The 20,414-nt window shown below is 40.1% G+C and overlaps 1 protein-coding gene across 1 annotated transcript in view; it reads right to left on the bottom strand.

Annotated features, from left to right (window-relative positions):
* Positions 1-102: 102 nt before the first annotated feature.
* The window catches only part of LOC113171849 (potassium voltage-gated channel subfamily H member 6-like), a 35,346-nt gene continuing 15,034 nt past the window's right edge, over positions 103-20,414 (bottom strand). Inside the window, exons 6-21 of the mRNA XM_026374593.1 lie at positions 20,240-20,319; positions 19,929-20,055; positions 17,012-17,016; positions 11,060-11,232; positions 9,806-9,944; positions 9,141-9,254; positions 8,706-8,860; positions 8,256-8,497; positions 6,798-6,997; positions 6,284-6,371; positions 4,198-4,362; positions 3,942-4,063; positions 3,667-3,764; positions 1,710-1,837; positions 1,358-1,631; positions 103-644 (exon numbers count right to left, since the gene is read on the bottom strand). Coding sequence (XP_026230378.1) covers positions 137-644; positions 1,358-1,631; positions 1,710-1,837; positions 3,667-3,764; positions 3,942-4,063; positions 4,198-4,362; positions 6,284-6,371; positions 6,798-6,997; positions 8,256-8,497; positions 8,706-8,860; positions 9,141-9,254; positions 9,806-9,944; positions 11,060-11,232; positions 17,012-17,016; positions 19,929-20,055; positions 20,240-20,319 — 2,618 coding nt within the window. The 3' untranslated portion in view covers positions 103-136. The remainder of the gene's footprint in view (positions 645-1,357; positions 1,632-1,709; positions 1,838-3,666; positions 3,765-3,941; positions 4,064-4,197; positions 4,363-6,283; positions 6,372-6,797; positions 6,998-8,255; positions 8,498-8,705; positions 8,861-9,140; positions 9,255-9,805; positions 9,945-11,059; positions 11,233-17,011; positions 17,017-19,928; positions 20,056-20,239; positions 20,320-20,414) is intronic.

The raw sequence follows: 20,414 nt of genomic DNA, 5'->3' as shown, positions 1-20,414 counted from the left end.
TTCCAGGATAAATTGTTGGAATAATGAAACTGAGCTCAAAAGTATTACATTCTCTTTTAAAATTTAAGCTACCGAAAGATTTGCAGTACCTGTGAGACAGAGGCTAAGCTCTGTCCTGACAGAAAGGACTGGTTGCTTAATCCTCTCTGGATCTAGGGAGACAGGATGGTGAGGTGTGAGCATATGGTGAATGTAAGGAAGGCACATGCTGACTTCCTGCCTGCATGAGGGCAGATGAAGAAGACTGAGAGGAAGTTTGAGGATTGGTTGCAGAGGTAGAGGTGTTCTGGGGTAAGTTGGAGGAAGAAAACAGTGACTGAAATGAAGCAGTATGAGGAGCCGAGGCATCGCTGAGAGAAGAAGAGACAGTACAATGGAGGAAAGAGGAGCCACAACTGATGAAATTGGCTTCTGAAAGCTTTGCTTGGTTTTCCGTGGACTGGCATTGCTGGGGATTGATGGTTGGTGACCTTTCTGTTGGGGAGGCCAGGTTTGGGGTGCCAGATGAGGAGGCAGCGGTTGGAGACAAGATGGAAGTGTTAGGTGTTAATGTCAGTGTACTGTAGGACGGTGGGATTATTGGCATCTGCCTCTGAAGCAGCTGTAGGATAGCCCTGATGTCTTGTGATATATGACACTCCAACCTGGAAAGCACACAAATAAATAAAGCTACTTCAGTTTATAGAGATGCAATCTTACATTGTATCAGGCTTTACAGCAATAATAAGATAGCCCAGCATACAAAAGAAAAAATATTATTATTAAATTAAAGATATATTATAAAATATTAATTTTAAATTTTACCCATAGTAGTTTTAGTGGCACATGCTGTGTTTTTGACTATTTTTATTCTGATTTTTTTCTTAAAATGCAATTACAACCTCCTATTCAGCTATTTGTCCCTCTACCAGTATATCAACAAAATGCAACAGAGAAGGGAGGGGGGCTACTCTGAAGGAAGTGTGACCTTTTGGCTACAAGGAATATGTCATAAAAGCCAGAATACAAGGCATACTCTGTATTTAGCTTGGTACAAGCAGCATTTGCCACTACACAACTGTCAGACTTTGTGTCTTCATTGGAAGGACAGAATCTAACAAAGAATCTGACAGTTACTTGAACATTTATGGCCATTTGCGAGAGTTGCTGCTTGTATATCTGTTTCTTAGCTGCTAGTTCCTAGAAATAGCTCTGCTGGTGTGTGTAAATGTGTCTAAAGGGGAATGCCAGTACATAACCATAACTTTGCTGTTTAATATAGTCACTATTTATAAGGTACTTTTTCTGTTTCTCACACAGTATAGTTATCAGTAGCCCAATAGGTTTCCTCTCTGCAGAGGAATCAATTATGACTCACCTTGTTATCCGTTGTTGCACTACCTCCAGCCTGTTCTCGAACTCCATCTTCTGCCTCCGAGAGATGACAGGCGGAAGAGAGAAAAGAGGAGGGCTGGAGGGACATTGGGAGGTGGAAGGCAGGGAGGGCAACTGTTGAGAGATAGTCTGAGGAGGGGATGAGGGGAGGCTGTGGGAGCAGGGAGCCTCTTGGTGTCTCTGTTCCACTTGGCTCTCTGAGCCAAACATAAAGATGTTGGAAACTCCTGAGAATGCGTTGGGTTGACAAATAGATACTCAGTCAGACACACAATGGTATGCCTTTTCCATTGTCTCATTTTACTCCTTGGCCTTGATTTGATCATTACACCTACCTGCTAAAAGGTTACAGGTCCTCTCTTGCCTGTCGGTCTCAGGGCACCTTGTAGTGTTTGTGTTAGTGGCATGAGTTATAGAGGTTTTTGCAGGGCTGGCCACCTCTGAATCATCTTCGTCATTCTCACTGGAGAACACACAGTCATATCTACAGAAGCACTTGGTTCAGAGTTTTGTTTTGTAGTGGGGAAAGTATAGAACTGTATATTTATTGTATAGTGTCTTTGTTTTCTTACAGTGTATGTTTATGTTTGTCTTTGTTGTGGCCATCACGCTGCTCCCAGTTACTGTATCTTCTCCTACTTCTATTGGCAGCTCTCAGTCTCCTTGCTGAGGTGGTGTCACCTGATAGATGAATTGAAACAATCACTGTGAGTTTGCAACCCAAAGGAAATAGCTGGAATTCAGAGAAGCAGAGTACTTTGAGTTGCAGAGCTCCTAGAAGGAAGCCAGGACTTTCAGCACTGAGCTCTTTAGTTTAAAAAAGTTTTATTAAGAACTGGAGCCCTGAAAAAAGAACAGCCTCAAGGCTCAAATGTGATAGATCAGGTTAGTCAGTGTGTCAAAGCATGCAATTCTAATTTAGTCAAACCACTGATCACTTTAAAACAGCACCAGTTCTTGAAGCTGCCTTTGCCTAAAGCTTTTCAAGGTACTTGGTTTCCATGCATTTCAGAGAACTTACCACATTTCTTCTGTGGATTCTGATTTTCTTGCCTCTGTTTCATTATGGAATCTTGACTTTTACTGTTGCAGCCTGTTGGCTAGCATCAGTCTTGCTAACATCCAGTTCCCAGCCAGCTGCTGACTAACCATGTCTGAATGTCAGGTAGTATAACATTGTTAACCTGTCTGTCCTGTTATTGTCATCCAACATTAGCCCCACTAGCGTAAAGTGCAGACCCCTGTTTCAGCTAACTGCTAGCCCAGTGTCCCAGTTGGGTGGCATCTTTTTGGACCCCTAAATCACCTACATTCCCAAAAGTTAGCTTGTGGCTTGGTCATCCAGGATCACCCTGATAATCAATGAAAGTCACCTTTCCTTGGAACATACCTTGCCTCTCATGGAAGTTTTCTAGGACAACAGCCACTGCTTATGCTAAGGCCTCCTGTTGATAACAAACCCTACTGTGATTTTACCCCTTCCCAACGACACAGATACCTTTCCTGAGTTGATGCTACACATGCTACAGGTTCTGCTATCTCCACCTGCAAGTTGTACACCTATCCTATACTTTGCCTGTCTGCCTTTTGCTTCTCTGGACTCTTGCCTGTTTACTCACCTGTGTGCCTATTTCTGACCACTGCCTGTTGCCCGACTTTACTTCCTCACCCTTTGTTTGCCTGATTTGTCAGTAAGTCTGTTCCTTATTTTATTTTGTATTAGAGTTCACATTTTGATCTTGTCTTTTTCTTTCCTTATTGTGGCCAAGACATGTGACAATGACATGTCCGCTTTGACTAGAGCATCTCTGCAGGTGTTTTCTTCTCTTTAAAGGGCTAGGTAATTCTGAAGTGCTACCTGTGTTTGTGGAAGAGAGTCTGTGTGGCCTCTGTGCTTTGCTGAATCCCTCACAATCAGAGTCGACTCCACTCAGCTGACCTACAGCTTCATTATTAACCTGTGAGTAAGGAGGGGGAAGGAAGAAGAGAAGATAATTTCATTCAATCTTTTGTTTGTGAAATAACAGGGTTGCACAGTTTGTCAAACATCTGATGTCAAATAGCTTTAACTGTATCCATCTGCTATCTTTATTTCTATTTACGCTTTAAATTCAAGTCTCTGAAGTAAAGTTAGTGCTTGAAGGAGCATGCTGGGTTTTGGGTTTATCCTTTCTCATATGTAAAAAAGTACAATGTATTTATCTTCAAGGAGAGACTGAAAAATCAGCAAAAGTTACAGTCAGCACTTCCATAAGTTGGCAGGTCATAATTTCTACCTGTTCTCAGTAAATTAAAGAGTTGTAACAAGAGTAACATACATCTCTGAGATTAAAGGTGATATCCAAGTTTGACCAGAAATTTTCAGAAAATTCAGGATACATTTCAAGAACCTGCAAACACAAATAACAGACGATCAGACACAGAACTGATGGTTTTGATGGATGTATGCTGTGATCATAACACTGGCAAAGTAAAAGCTCAACTCAGTGGTCAGCAGGTTATACCCATTGTCTCTGAAACCAGATGGATATAACAACAAAACAAAAACAACAACAAAACACTTTTACCTCCAACATATCTTCTCTGTGTATCTTGTGCAGATCACAATAGGTCAGAGCTCTGACATCAGCACGGGATTTTCCTGGGAGAATACACATATTGATGGGCTCCCCAAAGATATCATTTTTACCTGGACAAGTAGAAATTTAGTCATGATAGGAACGTGATATGTTCATTTATGTATGACATGGACTCTACACAAATCCTACTTTGACCACTAGATGGAGTCGCTAGCATATTCCTGAAACTCATAAAAGCACCTACCCAGAATGGCCAACACCACATCTTCCTTGAGGATCTCTATGGATCCTCTTGCGATGAAGTACAGATCTGATATGAGGTCTCCCGCATGCACTATGGTGTCACCAGGAGGAGCATGGGTAGTCTTAAACCTCATGGCAAGGGCTCTCAGACAGCCTTTAGTGGATCCTAGTCACAACAAATACAGCATGTTGGTCCCATGGATAGAAGAACCAAGTTTTCTGTGCTTCTGTTGAAATAAGTTTGTTTCTGTGATGTGCTGTTTATATTTGACATTATGAGGCAACACCCACTTCGCAGCACTATAAAATGCTTTAAAGCTTTAAAGATATCATTCACTCTTTCTCCATCTTGTCAGATTCAGTGTCTGTTTGTAAAGACTGCTGTGGTGCGGTACATCTCTGGAAATGCACTTAATCATAAAAGTGCTGGCAGCCTGGCGGCCTGGTGGCTCAATAGGTAGATCATTGGCTCTAGATACAGAAGGTTCAAACCCTGTCACAGACACCAGGTGTGTCCTTGAGCAAGACACTCTACGCTAGCTCCCGGGTGCTGTATGTAGCTGCCCACTGCTCCCCCCAGGGGGATGGGTTAAATGCAGAGGACCAATTTCAATGTAACATGTAAATGTGACGAATGACAAATAAAGGCTGTTTCTTCTTTCTTTCTTAAAAGTGGCTAAACATATACAGTGAATGGCAGTAAGCTGTGCCAAGTTATGAATTTGATGTTGAAACATCAGTCATACTAATCCATCCAGGGGCATTTCAGTTTAAATATATTTTTTCCTGTACTATATTGCACTAGTCTGTTCACAGGTCTTGTATTGCATGTTTGTTAGTAATGGATTCATCTTCTGCTTGTCTTTTTCCAGATCAGGAGTCTAAAGATGTTGTGTAATAAAGTGATTGATAGACACCCTGAAACAAAAGTGCAACTTGTAATATGAGATTATGTACTGTAAATAAAACTGACATGAATTGACCACATCATTATCCAAACTCAAAACCTACCTGTTCAAGATTGCCTATTCACTTTAATCTACTTTTGTACTTGTATAGTGACAGTATTTGATTTATTGTGTTGATTTACTTGTATAGTCTGTTTTTGATTTATTGTGTTGATTTATTGTTGATGTACAGTGTCCTTGAGTGTTTTGAAAGGCGCTTTAAATAAAATGTATTATTATTATTATTATTATTATTATTATTTTGATATTGTAGTTAGTGAAAGTGAAGCATATTTTACATATAACTAGTTCAATCTATAACGTAGCATAATATCTAAATGGTATTAGTTGTTTTGCATGTAAAATATAATTCTACATTAAATCGAATTCTACAGTATAACTAACTGTCAAATATATACAAGACAGTGTAAGATACAACACTTTCCACTGGAATTGGTTGAGGAGCACATTAGCAGCAGAGTAGCAAAGTAGAACACAATGTAAAGTCTCATTTTGAGATAGTATATACACTATCAGTCAAAAGTAGGATACACCTTCTTCTATAGTGTTTTCTCTTTATTATTGTCATTTTCAACAATGTACATTTATACAGAAAACATCCAAACTATGAAAGAACACATATGGAATAGTTAAGGAAAAAGTGGTAAACCAAGCCACAATATATATTTTATATTTTTGATTCTTCAAAGTAGCCACTTTTTGCTTTGATAACTGCTTTGAACACTCTTGGCATTCTCTCAGTCGGTCTCATTAGGTTGTCACCTGGAAATGGTTGGAATCGTGAAAGAGTTCACAGAAGTTTTGAGTACTTGTTGGCTGATTTTATTTCACTGTCCAAATTCATCCCTTACTGTCTCAACTGGATTCAGATTGGATGATTGTGGAGGCCAGGTCATGTGATATAGGTGAGAAGCCATGGGTTTTTTAAAGCTAAATGTAGCTACTGGGTTATTGAAAATATAATAAAATATTACAATAGAAAACATATTCTGGTTTATTTAATGTGTTTTTGCCAACTAAATTATTCCATATTTGGTCTGTCAAAAGTTCAACGTCTTCAATATTGTACAAAATTTACAATATTATTGAAAAAAAAATGGTGAAGTATCATATTATTACCTTTGAAAGCCTTGCAGTTCTGCAGCAGTGACCTGTTGAGGTGGAGACAAATATCTGCCTGGAGACACTCAGGGAAACCTTCTAAAACCTGGAGTAGAGTTAAAGATGGAGGACTTCTGAGATTAACAGAATAAGTAGCGTAGAGACATCCGTGGGTGTGTCTTCTTTTTGACTTCAGTCAAAAAGAAGACACACCGTCAGTCTGTAAACATGATGCCTTAAGTAAAAAGTAATCTTACTGGTGTGTTTATATCAGTGTTTGATGAGATCACAGTGACATTTTTGACTTGCTAATATCACTGATGAACCTTCAGTTTAACAATATGCAGTGAACAGTTTTTCATGTTAACTCCAGTATCTTAAGCAGAATGTTGGCTGAACAGATACTATTATTAGTTAGCAAGCATGCTGACATTGTCTGAAAGCAAAATCAATCATATTTTATCTGAAAATGATGACTTCTCAGTCAGAAACAGCACAGAATAGTTTTCTCCTGACTGCATTTCATACTCACAGCGTTCATATCTATCCCGTTAGTGTATGACCATGCGTGTTGGAAGTACTCCTCCAGTCGCTGTCTCAGAGGATTAGGGATCTGGTGCAAGCGAATGAACTCCCTGACTCTCATCATCTGGGCGTGGTAACGTGCTGTACCAGAGTACAGCCGCTGGATAATGGCTGATACATTCCCAAAAATACTGGCATACATCAGAGCTGGTGGTGACACAGAAACAGAGCATTTTATTCAACTGCTCCCAGTCAGTTACTTGCTTGTTCCCAGATGGGTTCTAGTTGCTAGTCTTCTCCTGTTGCCTGATCTGGTAGCCTGGTCTAGATTTTCCCCTTAAGTTTCACCATATGGATGTTTAAATAGGTAAAAAAAAAAAAATTATCTAGTTTTACACACAACACACTGAAGTGTGTGATCGTGTTCCAAGTCTTAGTTGAAGCTAAGCTATATGATCCTAACACCCTACACTTCATGTTTTTATGCATTAAACCAGTTTGCAATCAGCGTCACGACATCTTTTCTTAAACTGACTTTACTCAGAGATTTAATTGCACATTTGATTGTTTAAACATATAATGAATTTTATGAGTTTCATAGAAATTCAAATTACAATTAGGCCAAGACAAAATAGTTGTCCTATTGTTTTGAAGAGGTAGTAAATTTGCCGCACGAGAAGACAAAGGAAGTGATAAAGAGGATTAGAAATGGTCCTTATTTCATAGATGCGCTAATGCAGTAGGAAAGTACAGGAGTTTGAATTCGTGTTGTGGTAAATTTCCCACGTTTCCTTGCCCCATTGACTAAAACTATCTGCAAGATGGGGCTGCAGAAAGGAATAAGAATTAAACAGATGAGGATAGTAATAAAGTTCCATTCTAGTGCTTGCACGTGTGCACACACACATACACACACTCTACAGTACACAACACACAAGCAGGGTCTGTTCCAGTATGCAAACTTGTAGTCAATAATGTATATGCACTAAAATAATAAAATACAATGTGCTGTCAGCTCATAGCTAAGTGTGTCCTCTCCTTTCTGAAATATGCCAATGCTGGAGCCCACACTGGATCCACACTTCTACTACATGGTCTAACAGTCCACACTAGTCCAGAGTAGAACTGCTCCATAGGTCAGGACCAGACCTAACAATGCTCTGAAACCATGTCATGACTGTCACCAGCTGTTTTATTCATACTTCCTGACTCTGGCACTGACACTGACTCAGTCACAGCAGCTGACCGGTCAGATCCACTTACATCCAGTCATACTCATACTGGTGGACTGGTTGAAATCTTTATTTGATTATATTATATATTATAAATGATTGTTTACAAAAGAGACATAAGGTCTCTGAGTAAATTGTGCTGTAAGATGCAAGTCAAAATCTTCATTCCTTTCATTCCGTTTGTTGTTCTTTCTGAAATAGTCAGAAAATCGGATGTCTGATGTCAAACTCACCGCCGATAAGCATGACGCAGATGGAGAAAATCTTCTCAGAGTTGGTATTTGGGGAGACATTCCCAAAACCTACACTGGTCAGACTGCTGAAGGTAAAGTACAGAGATGTGACGTATTTATCTCTAATGGAAGGACCTGACCCGATGATGGAGTCATTGTAGGGCTTCCCCAGCTGCTCGCCCAGATTGTCCAACCAGCCAATCCCAGCTGATGTCGACCGCTCCACATTACCTATGGCATACCTAGGGTAAGAGGACAAACACTGTGTAAACTGTGTGCTCGTAACTAAGAAGTGAGGCATTTTAAACACTGACAAGCTTTGAAAAATAATCTTAATGTCAAGCACTGAGAAAAAGATTTTATTCTCTTTAAAGGTCATTTATAAAAGAAACAAGACATAAATACTAAAGCAATGATGAAATACATAATATTAATAATAGATAAGTGTACCATATGCAGGCCAGCCAGTGGGCAATGAGGGCGAAGGTGCACATGAGGAGGAAGAGAACAGCTGTGCCATACTCAGAGTAACGGTCCAGCTTTCTAGCTACTCGAACCAATCGCAGTAACCGAGCTGTCTTCAGTAAGCCAATAAGAGTGGTAGTCTGTTAAGAGGACGAGACAGAGAGCAGCAATATGTCTTTGTGACGAGATAAAAATGTAATGTATGTGAATGATTTATGTAAAGTAATATAAAATAAATATTATTTATGACTGTTATTAGAGTAGATGGCCTACAGATGTACTTTTTCTACTCCTCTATCTCTCTCGCCTTCTTGAAGTAATCAATGCAATCCTGAGAGAAATGCTCACTCCTTTCTTCCCCAGTTCATATCCTGATACCTCCCTCCTCCCTACCTCTCCCTCTGCACCTCCTCTAACCACCTCCTCCTCTTCCGAGCGGTAGATGAGGAGGTCAAAGGGAATAGCAGCCACTAAGTCAATGAGGAACCAGCCTTTGAAGTAGTGGACTGCAATCCGAGAAGACTGGCTCACCACCTTGGGAGATGATACACAAACAGTAAGCAGGACATATAAAAAGAGAGCAGTTCAAAGTCAAAATGCCACAGCCTTTGGGGCAATTTAGAATTAATTTCATTAGAGTTAATACTCTACTAAAAACTATTGTAGTCTACTGTTACAAAAAATACTAAAAGTCTTTGCAACTTCTTAAATTGATTGTTATTCCTTTGAATCCTTTGAATAGACAATGAATAACTATTTACTTTAGCCTAAAAGAAATCCAGAGTTGCTATATTTTTTCACTGGAAAAAGTTTTATAAAAATTGCAAAGTTTGTGACATTATAATGAAATGCATGTTAAAAATATTAAGTATAGAATCCAATACAGTACAGTAATATCCCCAATCTAGCTTATTATGAAATCCCTCAAATTTCTATACACATTTTAAGGCTGGAAAACACGACGCACACTGACAAACAGAAAACTTAATGTATTAATTCAATTAGTAATTTTCAAAATAAAAACGTTTATCTTGGCAAACAGAGTTGCTCCTTCTCTGTTAGCCAATCAGAGTTAATCAGTTCACCTCATCATTAGAGTTAACATATGTCGTCCTAAAGTTGATGATGATATCAACAATGAACATGATGTCCACAATAAGATCCACCACATCGAGGGGGGAACAGGAATAACCACAGGTCTGCATGCCTGATTCCTCCTGGTCACTTCAAGAAAAACACATGAGTACATCATTAAAAGTGATTTTGTTCGAGGATAGAATGAAACATTTACTGTAATAAAAGAACATGACAGTGAAAATATTTTGACAAACAAAAATAAAACTAAATTATGCTAAGGTGTGTAGAATAACTCGTACATTTACAGATTTTATCAGTATTGACATATGAAGTTCATCGCCTATTTAAAAACTGTTTAACACATTACATTTACAGTTATTTTATATAGCTGTAATGCTACATTTATGTCTATTACATTTCTAAATGATTGATTTATGAAAACAAAAACAGGCAGTCACCTGGTGGTGCATATGTCTGGTTGAACTATGTTTGTTGCCTTTTGAGAAATACAATATTATATCTATTGATACACTGAGCTCATCTCCTCTCTCCTTTCTCCTATATCACCATTGCATGTCATTAACTTTTGTGTCTTCTCTCTCCTGTAGTTGTGTTTCCTCCTCTCTGTCTCCCTCTCTCTGTACTTTTCTGCAGGTATCCTTGGCCTGGATCTGTACATCTCCAGAATACAGTTGACCTGCCCAATGTTCTTGCTGCTTGTTGTTGTCTTTATTGCCTGCTGTTCTTTTCTCTCTTCTCTTTCCACTCACCCCAACCGGTCAAGGCAGATGGTCGCCCACTATGAGTCTGGTTCTGCTGGAGGTTTCTTCCTCTAAAAGGGAGTTTTTCCTCTCCACTGTTGCCTAAAGCTTGCTCAAATGGGATTGTTGGGTTTTCTCTATAATTTTTTGTATAAATATTTTCTGTAAGGTCTTAAACCTTAAACACTGTAAAGTGCCTTGAGATAACTTCTGTTGTGAAATGGCGCTATAAAATTTAATTTAATATTAAGTCACTTGTTTATCCTATTTTTATTTATTAAAGATAAATGAAGCCATTTCCTTGGGGGGAAAAACTGAATCCTGAATCCACAGAGCATTAGACCTAAGACTGAAATGATGGTTACTCCTCTCAGCATGACCATGACCAAAGCAAAGAGGCCCAGACATTTTAACTAAGTAAAAAGTGAATAAATTTAGAGCACAGTTAATTATGTTACATCTTCATAATTATCTCACTCAGTTCATATCAATTCAACCAACCTCAGGAGAAATGTAGCAGAATAAGGAGTGAAAATTGCTGTGTAAATCACCAAGAGCAGAATAACCCAGTCCCACACAGCTTTGAATGGGCTGTAATGAAGGATGGTCCATTTCTGGATCCTGGGAGTCTGCAGCTTATACTCTGGTAAGACATCATCACCCAGAGACAGCACCTATAGGAGAGACATCAAGATGTTAGCCTGTTCTGTCACTCTTAAATCACTGTTTACAGCTGCATAAGTCTACTACAGCATTTAGCCCCTCAAGGCAGCAAAATAGAGTTTGGTAACAGTAATATTCAATGGCATGTCTTTGTAAGGTGTTGTTGAGTCTTCACAACAGCTTCCATACTACTTGTCTTAAATCAGTTAAGTGTTTGGAACTACTGCAGGGATGATATGCCCTGATTTTGTGTTTTCAAGATGGTGACAGACAGCACTTTGTATGCTCTTATTAGCCCGATTCCTTTGGGCAAGAAAGAACTGGAGGAGCACTATAAAAGCCCTCCAAAATGACCAGCAGTTTACAGTTTACAATGACCTACTGGTGTTTATTGCTGCTTTCACACATGCAGTGACACCCTGAACATCTCTGGACTTTATCCAGGAGAGCTGCATGTGAGAACTCAAACAGTATTCAGCTCAGAGATCACCCAGACTTTATCCTGTGACCATCCTAGTACAAAGTCTGCATAATGTGCAAACTATAATGTGCAAACTTGTGTGTGAATACACCAGGTAATAGTCCAGAATGAGCAACCACCACCCACCCTGAATCAAACAGATTATTTTCTCAGAGTTGGAAGGTATGTAAACTGGACTTTCCTCTGCTGTGTGCTGCATGTGTGAACACACAACTCCACATAATGTCTGATCCTGATTCTCTGGAGATAGTCCATAGTGCATATGTGAAAATGGCTTACGTTTCTGACCAAACTGTCAGAAACATGCACCATGGGTGGCATGAGGACCTGATGCTCACAGTCCAATACTACACAGCTCAGTTGGCATTTGCCAACAATGTCCACCACAGGTGCCACATTCTCTTCAAAGACTGAGCACATGTGACAGGTGTGAAAGAGTCTGGAAATGCTCTGGTTGTGCTGCTTGTAACATCGCTAAGCATGACTGGTTTGGTGGTCGGTCTGTGATGGTCTAGAGAGGAATATCCTTGAAGGACGACAAAGACCTCTATGTCATTGCCAACAGTTTCCTGAGTGCTATGAGGTACCGGCATGAACTCCTTAGAGCAATTGTCAGACCTTACACTGCTGCAGTGGGCCCTGGGTTTCTCACGGTGCTGAACAATGCCTGTCCTTAAGTGGTCAGAATATGTAGGTAGTTATTGGCACTGATGCCACTGACTGGTCCCCACATTCCCCTGACCTTAACCCAAATGATCACCCATGGGGCATTATCCATTGGTGAATCTGTCACCCCCAAGTACCACCACAGACTGTCCAGAAGCTCAGTGATGCCCTGATCCAGTTCTGTGCGGAGATCCCTAAAGACACATGATTGAAAATTTTCCCTTGTATTTCCAGTGTGATTTTGACTACAACCTGGGTTGATGAGTTTGGTTTGTTAACACCATTTTGTTCTGAACAAATTTAGTTAGATTTTCAAAATCCGATGTGTCATTTGAGTGTTCCCTTAGCTTTTTTGAGGAGTATATATTTTTCCTAATGTAACATTATCCCTTATTACTGAAATACATTACTTGATGGTGAATCAGACAAAATGTCTTAGTCTTTAAAATTGTATATAACTCTATCTTTCGGGAAATTATCTCAGTAATTGAAGGTGTACCTAATACCTTTTTATCTGTGGTTATCTCTGGTTATTAATGCTGCTAATACTTAAAGAACATCCCACTGATTTTTGGCCTAAAGGGTTTGTATTTTGTGCTTGTACAATTCTGGTACAACACATCTTTCAGTTGTAGGCTGTAATTAACGGGGTTGCAGAAAATCTCTCACTCACACACACACACACACACACACACACACACACACACACACACACACACAGACAGACTGTGGGGAGAGAGCTGTGGAAGTGTATTTGATTAGCAAAAGATTTGAATTCTTCTGGGATCTAACAAGACAGGAGTACAGCAGCACCAAGGGCAGGTCGAGAATATCTTTTTTAAATTTGGCATGAAACTCGTCTGTAATTGCTGATGGGCCTCCAGAAAGTCTTTTAAGGATACTAACCGCTTATAACACTCACAGGTTTTGTTAGCATGCTCTTGTGACTCATTCTTAACAGACAGGAGAGAGCTGTTCCCATTTTTGCTAGTGGTCCACTCACCTCATGAGCTCCTACTAAGGAATTGTGGAAGGTCTCTTCACTTTTCTATGTTCACTTCCCAAATCTGACAGGCCGTCCTGAGACACACTACTGTCCAGAACACTCACTGAAGACATGGTCCCAATGTCTCTATAATCTTCTCTGTCTTTCTTTCACTCTTCTTCTTTTGTCTCAAATGTTGGAACAATGTTCTGTACCCCTCTTCTGTTTGTTTGTGTTTTGTAGTTTGAACGGATGCTCCTTTTCTTTGTTCTCCATCGCAGTATCCCAGTCAAAATCTACCCGGTGTGTTGCTCTCTTCACCCAGTTCTTGTCTGAAGCCTTGTGGATGTCAGTGTATCCTTCACTATACTGGTGTCATTAGTTTTTATCTACTGGATTTTATGAAATGAACTATGGTCAGCTGACCTTCAGGTTAGATTTTTGGATAGGAATTTAGCTTAAAATTCACATAAGACAATATTCATATTTGAAGTTATTTAACTTCAGTCACTACAGTTAAAGTTATTATACAGCATCATCCTATTCTAGACATATAAAAATGCCTTTGAAGCAAATGTTTCTCAGCCTGATCCTTACACTATGAAGTGAGATCAACCACTGCTGTAGGAACTATGCAGATTTAGATTACAAAGACAGGAGTCCTGCAGGTGGAACTTCAGCAAAGACCAATAAATGACCAGTAAGTCCACATTTGTCTTTAGTAGTTGGTTTATCAGAGTAGAAGTCATGGGTTGAACTCTTCCTGCAGCAGCGGGGTTAAGACAGTTACTACTACAGTTAAAGTAAAAGGGCTCGTTGACATCTCATTTTCGGCCAGTCAGTTATTTAACATCACTCGTTCCTTTATCTCTTAGTCTGGCTAGCTTTAGTCGTGCTCTGCCTCTGCACAGTCCCACTCATCCCATCACTTCCCCTCTCTCCGTCCTCTTTTGTCTCTCTCATTCTCTCTCCTGCCTCCTCCTTCATCATGGAGTGGTGCACATTTCCATTCTATAAGAAAAACTGTAGATGTGTACTTCAGTATTGTATGTTGTGGATTGGTCTAGGCAGGCAGGCACAAAAAAAGAGAGTAATAGTGTAAATAGAGTAAAAATAGCAGACTGAACTATACTTGTGAATTAAAATTTACTGTGAGTTGTTGGGTTTGAACCAGGAAGTTGGCAGGATGTGGATGAAGGAGAAGGAGTGATGGAAGCTGGGAAGTGTAGTCTTGTAACCCTAAAGCATTGTTGGCAGGTGAGTGCAATAAGCAGGGTCTTGAGATGACGAGAGAGGAGTGGGGATGCTGGGAGCTGGAGTCCTTGGAGGAGAAGGTGCAAGGTGCAGGTTTGTCCATACAGGGACAGTAAGTACTTGGGCTGGTGAGTGAAGTCCAAAAACAGAGGTCAGGTCCGAAAACAGGTCAAATCCAGAAACACACAGTCAGAGAGAGAAGCTGACAGAATCCAACATCCACAGATCAGGTTAAGACTTACGAGTACCAGGTCTAGGCAGAAACTGGGCAACAGCTCAGTTGGCGTGTGGCTTAGAATGAAGTGGCACAATCGGGCAGATGTGTGTGCACTTCAGATCTGCTTATGAAGGAAGAGGGTGTGCACAGGTCAAACTGATAAGGTGATTAGTGGCAGAGGAGAGTGGAGAGGCAGGAAGGGAAAGGTGGAGACTATGACAGGTGCTAAATAAAAAGTTCAGGAATCACCAAAGTCATTACAGTTGATCCTAAAGGGAACATGATAATTGTACTAAACTGTATGAGAGACCTGGAAGTTGAGTCATGGCAACTGTACCTCCTTCTTGTTAGGTCAAAAAGTTTCACTACTCATCCAAGTAGCTTTTTCAGTCTGAAGATTTTTGGTTAGAGACCATGAGACCAGATAGTGTAAGCGGCTCAGTGCAGTGAACAATGCTCTGAGCTGTACATTGGAGAAACCAAACAGCCGCTACACAGGAGGATGGCACAGCACAGGAGGAGCAACACCTCAGGACCTGAATCAGCTGTGTATCTTCATCTTAAGGACAAAGGACACTCTTTTGAGGACAATGGAGTTTGTTTTTTGGACAGAGAAGACAAGTGGTTTGAGAGAGGTCTGAGGGAAGCCTTGTATGTGTAAATCGACGCCCCCTCACTCACCAGAGGTGAAGGTCTTAAAAAAAACAAGTCTCCTATTTATCATGCTGCCATTTCATCAATCCCCAGAAAGTTGAGGCCCAATTCACACCTGCACCAGGCTGGACCCATCTAACGACCCACTTTAGAGGATAAGAGGGGTTGGCAGAGGTGTGACTATTACATCCTTCACAACCTCCCCTATCAAATCAAACCTGGAGCATAATTTTATGTGTCTAACCAATTACTTCAGATTGAAGAAGCTACTTGGATGAGTAGCGAAACGTTTCGACCTAACTAGAAAGAAGTCCAGTTGTCAACTTTCAGATAACTTCACCTGGATGACTGAGAATCTTCACTGACAAATGTATGAGAAATGTCAAAATGACGATATATGTAGGAGTTCTATGTTCGGTTGTTTTGGGAATGAAACTGCTGAGCGAACAGTGTCAGGTATCTATTTCTGTGTAGTGTAGGAACCATTAGGCACTGTTTATTGGCAGAATGCAGTTGGTGAGAGAGATTGTAGATCTGGACTCAACTTCCAAATGTTAACAGGGATTAGGATGCACAGGTAGGAAGAGGCTGCTGAGTATCCCTCTGTAATTGTTATTATGCTGCTGCATTTTGGATCATCTGGAGAGCCTTGCCTGTGTATGATGGGAGCCCTATCAGTAGGGAATTCTGGTAGAAGCAATATTACAAGTGCTTGCACAAAGAGCTGGGTAGCATATTCAGAGAGATAGACCGTAAACTTTCTGATATTGAAGAGTGCAAACCTGCATGTCCGAGAGATGCAGGAGATGTGATTTACAAACTTAGCTAGTCTTCAGTGATGAAACTGATTCCTAGCAGACTTTGCAAGAGCAATTGCAGAAGATCTCAAATTGATGCCAATGTTGTGCTAAATGAAAGGTTGGACTGGGAAAACTAGATCTTCTGTCTTGAAGAGGCTGAGTTGAAGATGTCTTTCTATCATTCAAGCAGGGATGTCAGGCAGAAATGAATTATGAGATTTTATGAGTTATCCAGTGGAAAAGATAGAAAGAGGTGCATGTTACTGGCATAGCAATGATAGGAAAAAGTCATGTGTGTCTGTTTTTGTGTCATATGACAATGACAAAATGTTGTAAAATCTACACCTTTGCCATTATTATTGCTAAGAAAAATCATCCAACAGTACATTTCTGTACAGAAAGGAATAAAATATTTTTAAATTGCTCAAACTTTACATGCACAAATGTAGCTAAAAAAAAACAGATTCATAAAGTTCACGTATCGGCTTTCATTTAACTCAAGCTGATACATGAGCTGTATGTCACCTAAGAAAATCTGCAGTTGATTTACAGTGGTTCTGTTAAGTTTACATGTGGCTGACAGTGATGGTACAATAAAGTGACTCTGCTGGTGTAAATGAACAGGTATTTTGGATAAGGTGCACTGCAGTGCCTCAAGCTTCCAGATGTGCCCATCTAATTATAGCTAACAATAGCCTATCCAATTAACAAACACAGCGTTGGGGGCAGTTACTTGTGCTGTTTCCACAATGACAGCAAAATGCCAGACCTTGTCTTTTCTCCCTTTCTCTGTGTAATGATTAAATGAAGGCCCAAACCATCATCTAATCTTAGCAGATGATACTCTTGGTGTGATTAGGAAAAGACAAGTACATATTAGAAAGGATGTTGAGAAAAATGAAGAGAAAGAGTAGAACTGCTAGTAAAAAAAAGTATGTATTATCTAGCAGCTGATGAGGATGCTCTATTGGTCCAAACTCACAGTTGTGACTCTGGGACTGCTGATCACCATTAAATTTAATGTAATATATGTTAAGTACAAGAAAATACATTTAGATTTAGCAGACACTTTTATCCAAAGCAACTTACAAAGGTATGCAGAGTGAGCATAAGGAGGTAGACCACAGCTGGGATTCAAACCCCAGTCTCCCACATGGAAGGTAATGTTACCGCTACACTAACCAGTCGCTATACAGCAGTATGACATCATACAAATGCTACAAATACCTACAGTACAAATGTCCCACTGTAAGTGTAGCTACCTTACATAGCAACACTGTAGTTCAGTGACATGTCCTGGTCATGGCAAGTTAAATATAGCCATCAGTGACTGACCCCTCATTAATCATGTAATTCAGAATCTGCCCTACAGCAGAACTACCTCCCAAGTTTCTGCGTGCCCTTCTGAAAGTCTAGGGGGACAGTGAAGGAGACATTGTCTCTTTACCCCAGTTGTACATCAGGACTATAACCTCTGGTTCCACTTCTCAAACTCTTTCAAGCAACCCCTTTTCTTCACCTGTTGAAAACCTCCTATGACCTATCATATATTTATAGGTGTATGACAAATTAAAGGATCTTGATGTAAGTTTTTTATATTGTGTATAGTACAAATAGTTTGGATATAAAACATGTGTTCTTTCTTTCCATGAGTCTCTACATTTATTTCAATGACATTGCAAGTATGACATAACAAATAATTATGTCGTATGTGAAAACTACCAGGTAGTTTTGATGTTGTGGCTGATTGGTGTATGTTTCTATTATAGTCCTCTCCAGAGACATTCTTTGTCCCCCCGTATCAGACAGACTTATCCAGCTCTTTTCTGATTATTCCAATGTGAGAGTAGGCTGATTTCCAATCAAGCAGCATGTGTCTATGTAGAAAAACATCTAAGAATATACTCCAAAAAAGGCACAAAAACATGTAGCTGTACCTGCATTGTGGACACATACATGTAAATGGTCTGTACTACAGCGTTTTTCTACCTTTTTGGTAGTCGAAGAGCTTGTATGGTCTGCGTGGACCCATAATGGGCAAATGATTAAATGTATGTGAATCTTACATCCATCCATCATTGTAACTGCTTGTCCTATTAAGGGTCGCAGGTCTGCTGTAGCCTATCCCAGCTGTCATTGGGCAAGAGGCGGGGTACACCCTGGACAGGTCATTGGACTATCACAGGGCCAACATTAAGAGACAGACAAACATTCACACCAATGGGAAATTAAGAGTCACCAATTAACCTAACATGCATGCATTTGGATGGTTGGAGGAAGCTAAAGTACCCGGAAAGAACATGCACACTCCACACAGAAAGGCACCTGGCTGACCAGTGCATTGAATCCCAGGTCATTCTTGCTGTGAGGCACCAGGACTAACCACTACACCACTACAGCATCGTGCCGCCATGCTATGTGACATGGAAGGTATCAATTACCTGCTGCAAGGATAATTCAGATCTGGATCCAAAACTGGATGGATACGTGGTCACTTGATCAATTTACTTTAGAACGCAAACACTAGGTGCTGTTCTGTTTACTGTTAGACACTGCTGTATTAGGCTTTGGGGTCTTAAAAGTTTTAAACATACATTTATTTCTTCAACTACACTTCCTGGATCAGGTTTGAACAGAAACAAAAGTGGAGTTGGTTGTGCAGGTGTGTGCCTTTCATTGAGTCCAAAAGATTCATAAGGAGCCCAGCTAGTGATTGGGACAGTTGAGAAAGGCTCAACTTTATGTAAATACAGTGGCAAGAAAAAGTATGTGAACCTTTTTGGATTTCATTAATGGAAAAAGGAGTAATTGGAGTCTGGTGCTAGCATAAGTAAGAGAAAATTAGTTTAGAGGTGTGGTCTACACACTACTTTGACTGACAAAAATCACTCTAACCTTTTGAGTTTGCCCCGCAAAAGAAGAATATGTTTATGTGAGCCATTCCTGGCCAAAATGAGCTTTCAGAGGATCTATGATCAAGAATTGTTGATTTACAAAAAGTTGGAAAGGGTTACAAACTAACGTGAAATTCACCAGTCTAAAATCTCCAAATGGAGACGCGTTGCGACTGTGGCTATTCTAACAAGAAGTGGGTGGCCAGTCAAAATGACCCTAAGAGCACAACAAACAATCATTAATGAGGTAAAGAAGCAACCCCAAGTGACAGCCAAAGGAAGGCATGAGTCTACAGTACGTAAAACATTGAACTAGCAAGGTATCTATGGCAGGACATCACAACAGAAGCCGCTGCTTACTAAAAAGAACATTGCTGCATGCATACCATCATAAAAACATCATCCCAATCCCAACGCTACCTATTGGGCCACAGCCACCCCAGTTGACAAAAAAAAACAAAATCTGATTTGAGATATACATCAAAAGAGATGCTAGGGAACAACTTGACAAGAGCTACACCCGAGGCATCCAAAGAATATGAGCTAAAGCAGTTCTCCAGTTTCTGAGCAATGTGCAGGTGTGATCCACAGCTACCGGAAGCACCTGGTTGAGGTCAATAAAGACATGAAAGATCTGAATTTTTTGTATTGTTTTAGGCACATTATATTTGTATATAATACTCTTGACTCAGATTACGTTTTATGAAAACCATGAAATTATGAAAGTAGCTGTATGAGTGAACAATTCATCTCTACTAACCTGGGTGACTTTCTCAGTCACATGGTGCGTTCTGTCGATCAGTTTGCAGGGAGGTCTGATTTCACCAGGAGGTAATGCCACAAACGCATCTGTCTTAGTAATTAGGAGGCTCTGGGTCATCTGCTATATGTCGATAAACAACACCCACAGACATACAGATGCACACAAAAAAACAAGGCAAGACAAAGAAAAACACCACATTGTGTAAAATTATAGCATTTTAGGCATTTGGCTGATGATTTATGTGTGTGTCTGTGTGTGTGTGTGCATGTGTGTGGACTATTGTAGGTAGGTCTGCATGCGTTACCTGACTGTTGGTTCTGCAACGCAAATCAGTGTCTGATGTTCCAACTGGCACACTGCTCTTTCTAGTGGTTACCATACCAGCTAAGCAAGAGAAGCAGGGAGAACCTTTGTTGCATTTATAACAGAATTACAGTTAATCAAAGCCAAATAACAGAGACATAAAAAACTGATTATAG

Source organism: Anabas testudineus, chromosome 17 (assembly GCF_900324465.2).
Source record: "Anabas testudineus chromosome 17, fAnaTes1.2, whole genome shotgun sequence".
In the NCBI taxonomy this organism is placed as follows: Eukaryota; Metazoa; Chordata; class Actinopteri; order Anabantiformes; family Anabantidae; genus Anabas; species Anabas testudineus.
The sequence above is the reverse complement of the archived record's forward strand: the minus strand, read 5'-3'. Positions and strand labels throughout refer to the sequence as shown.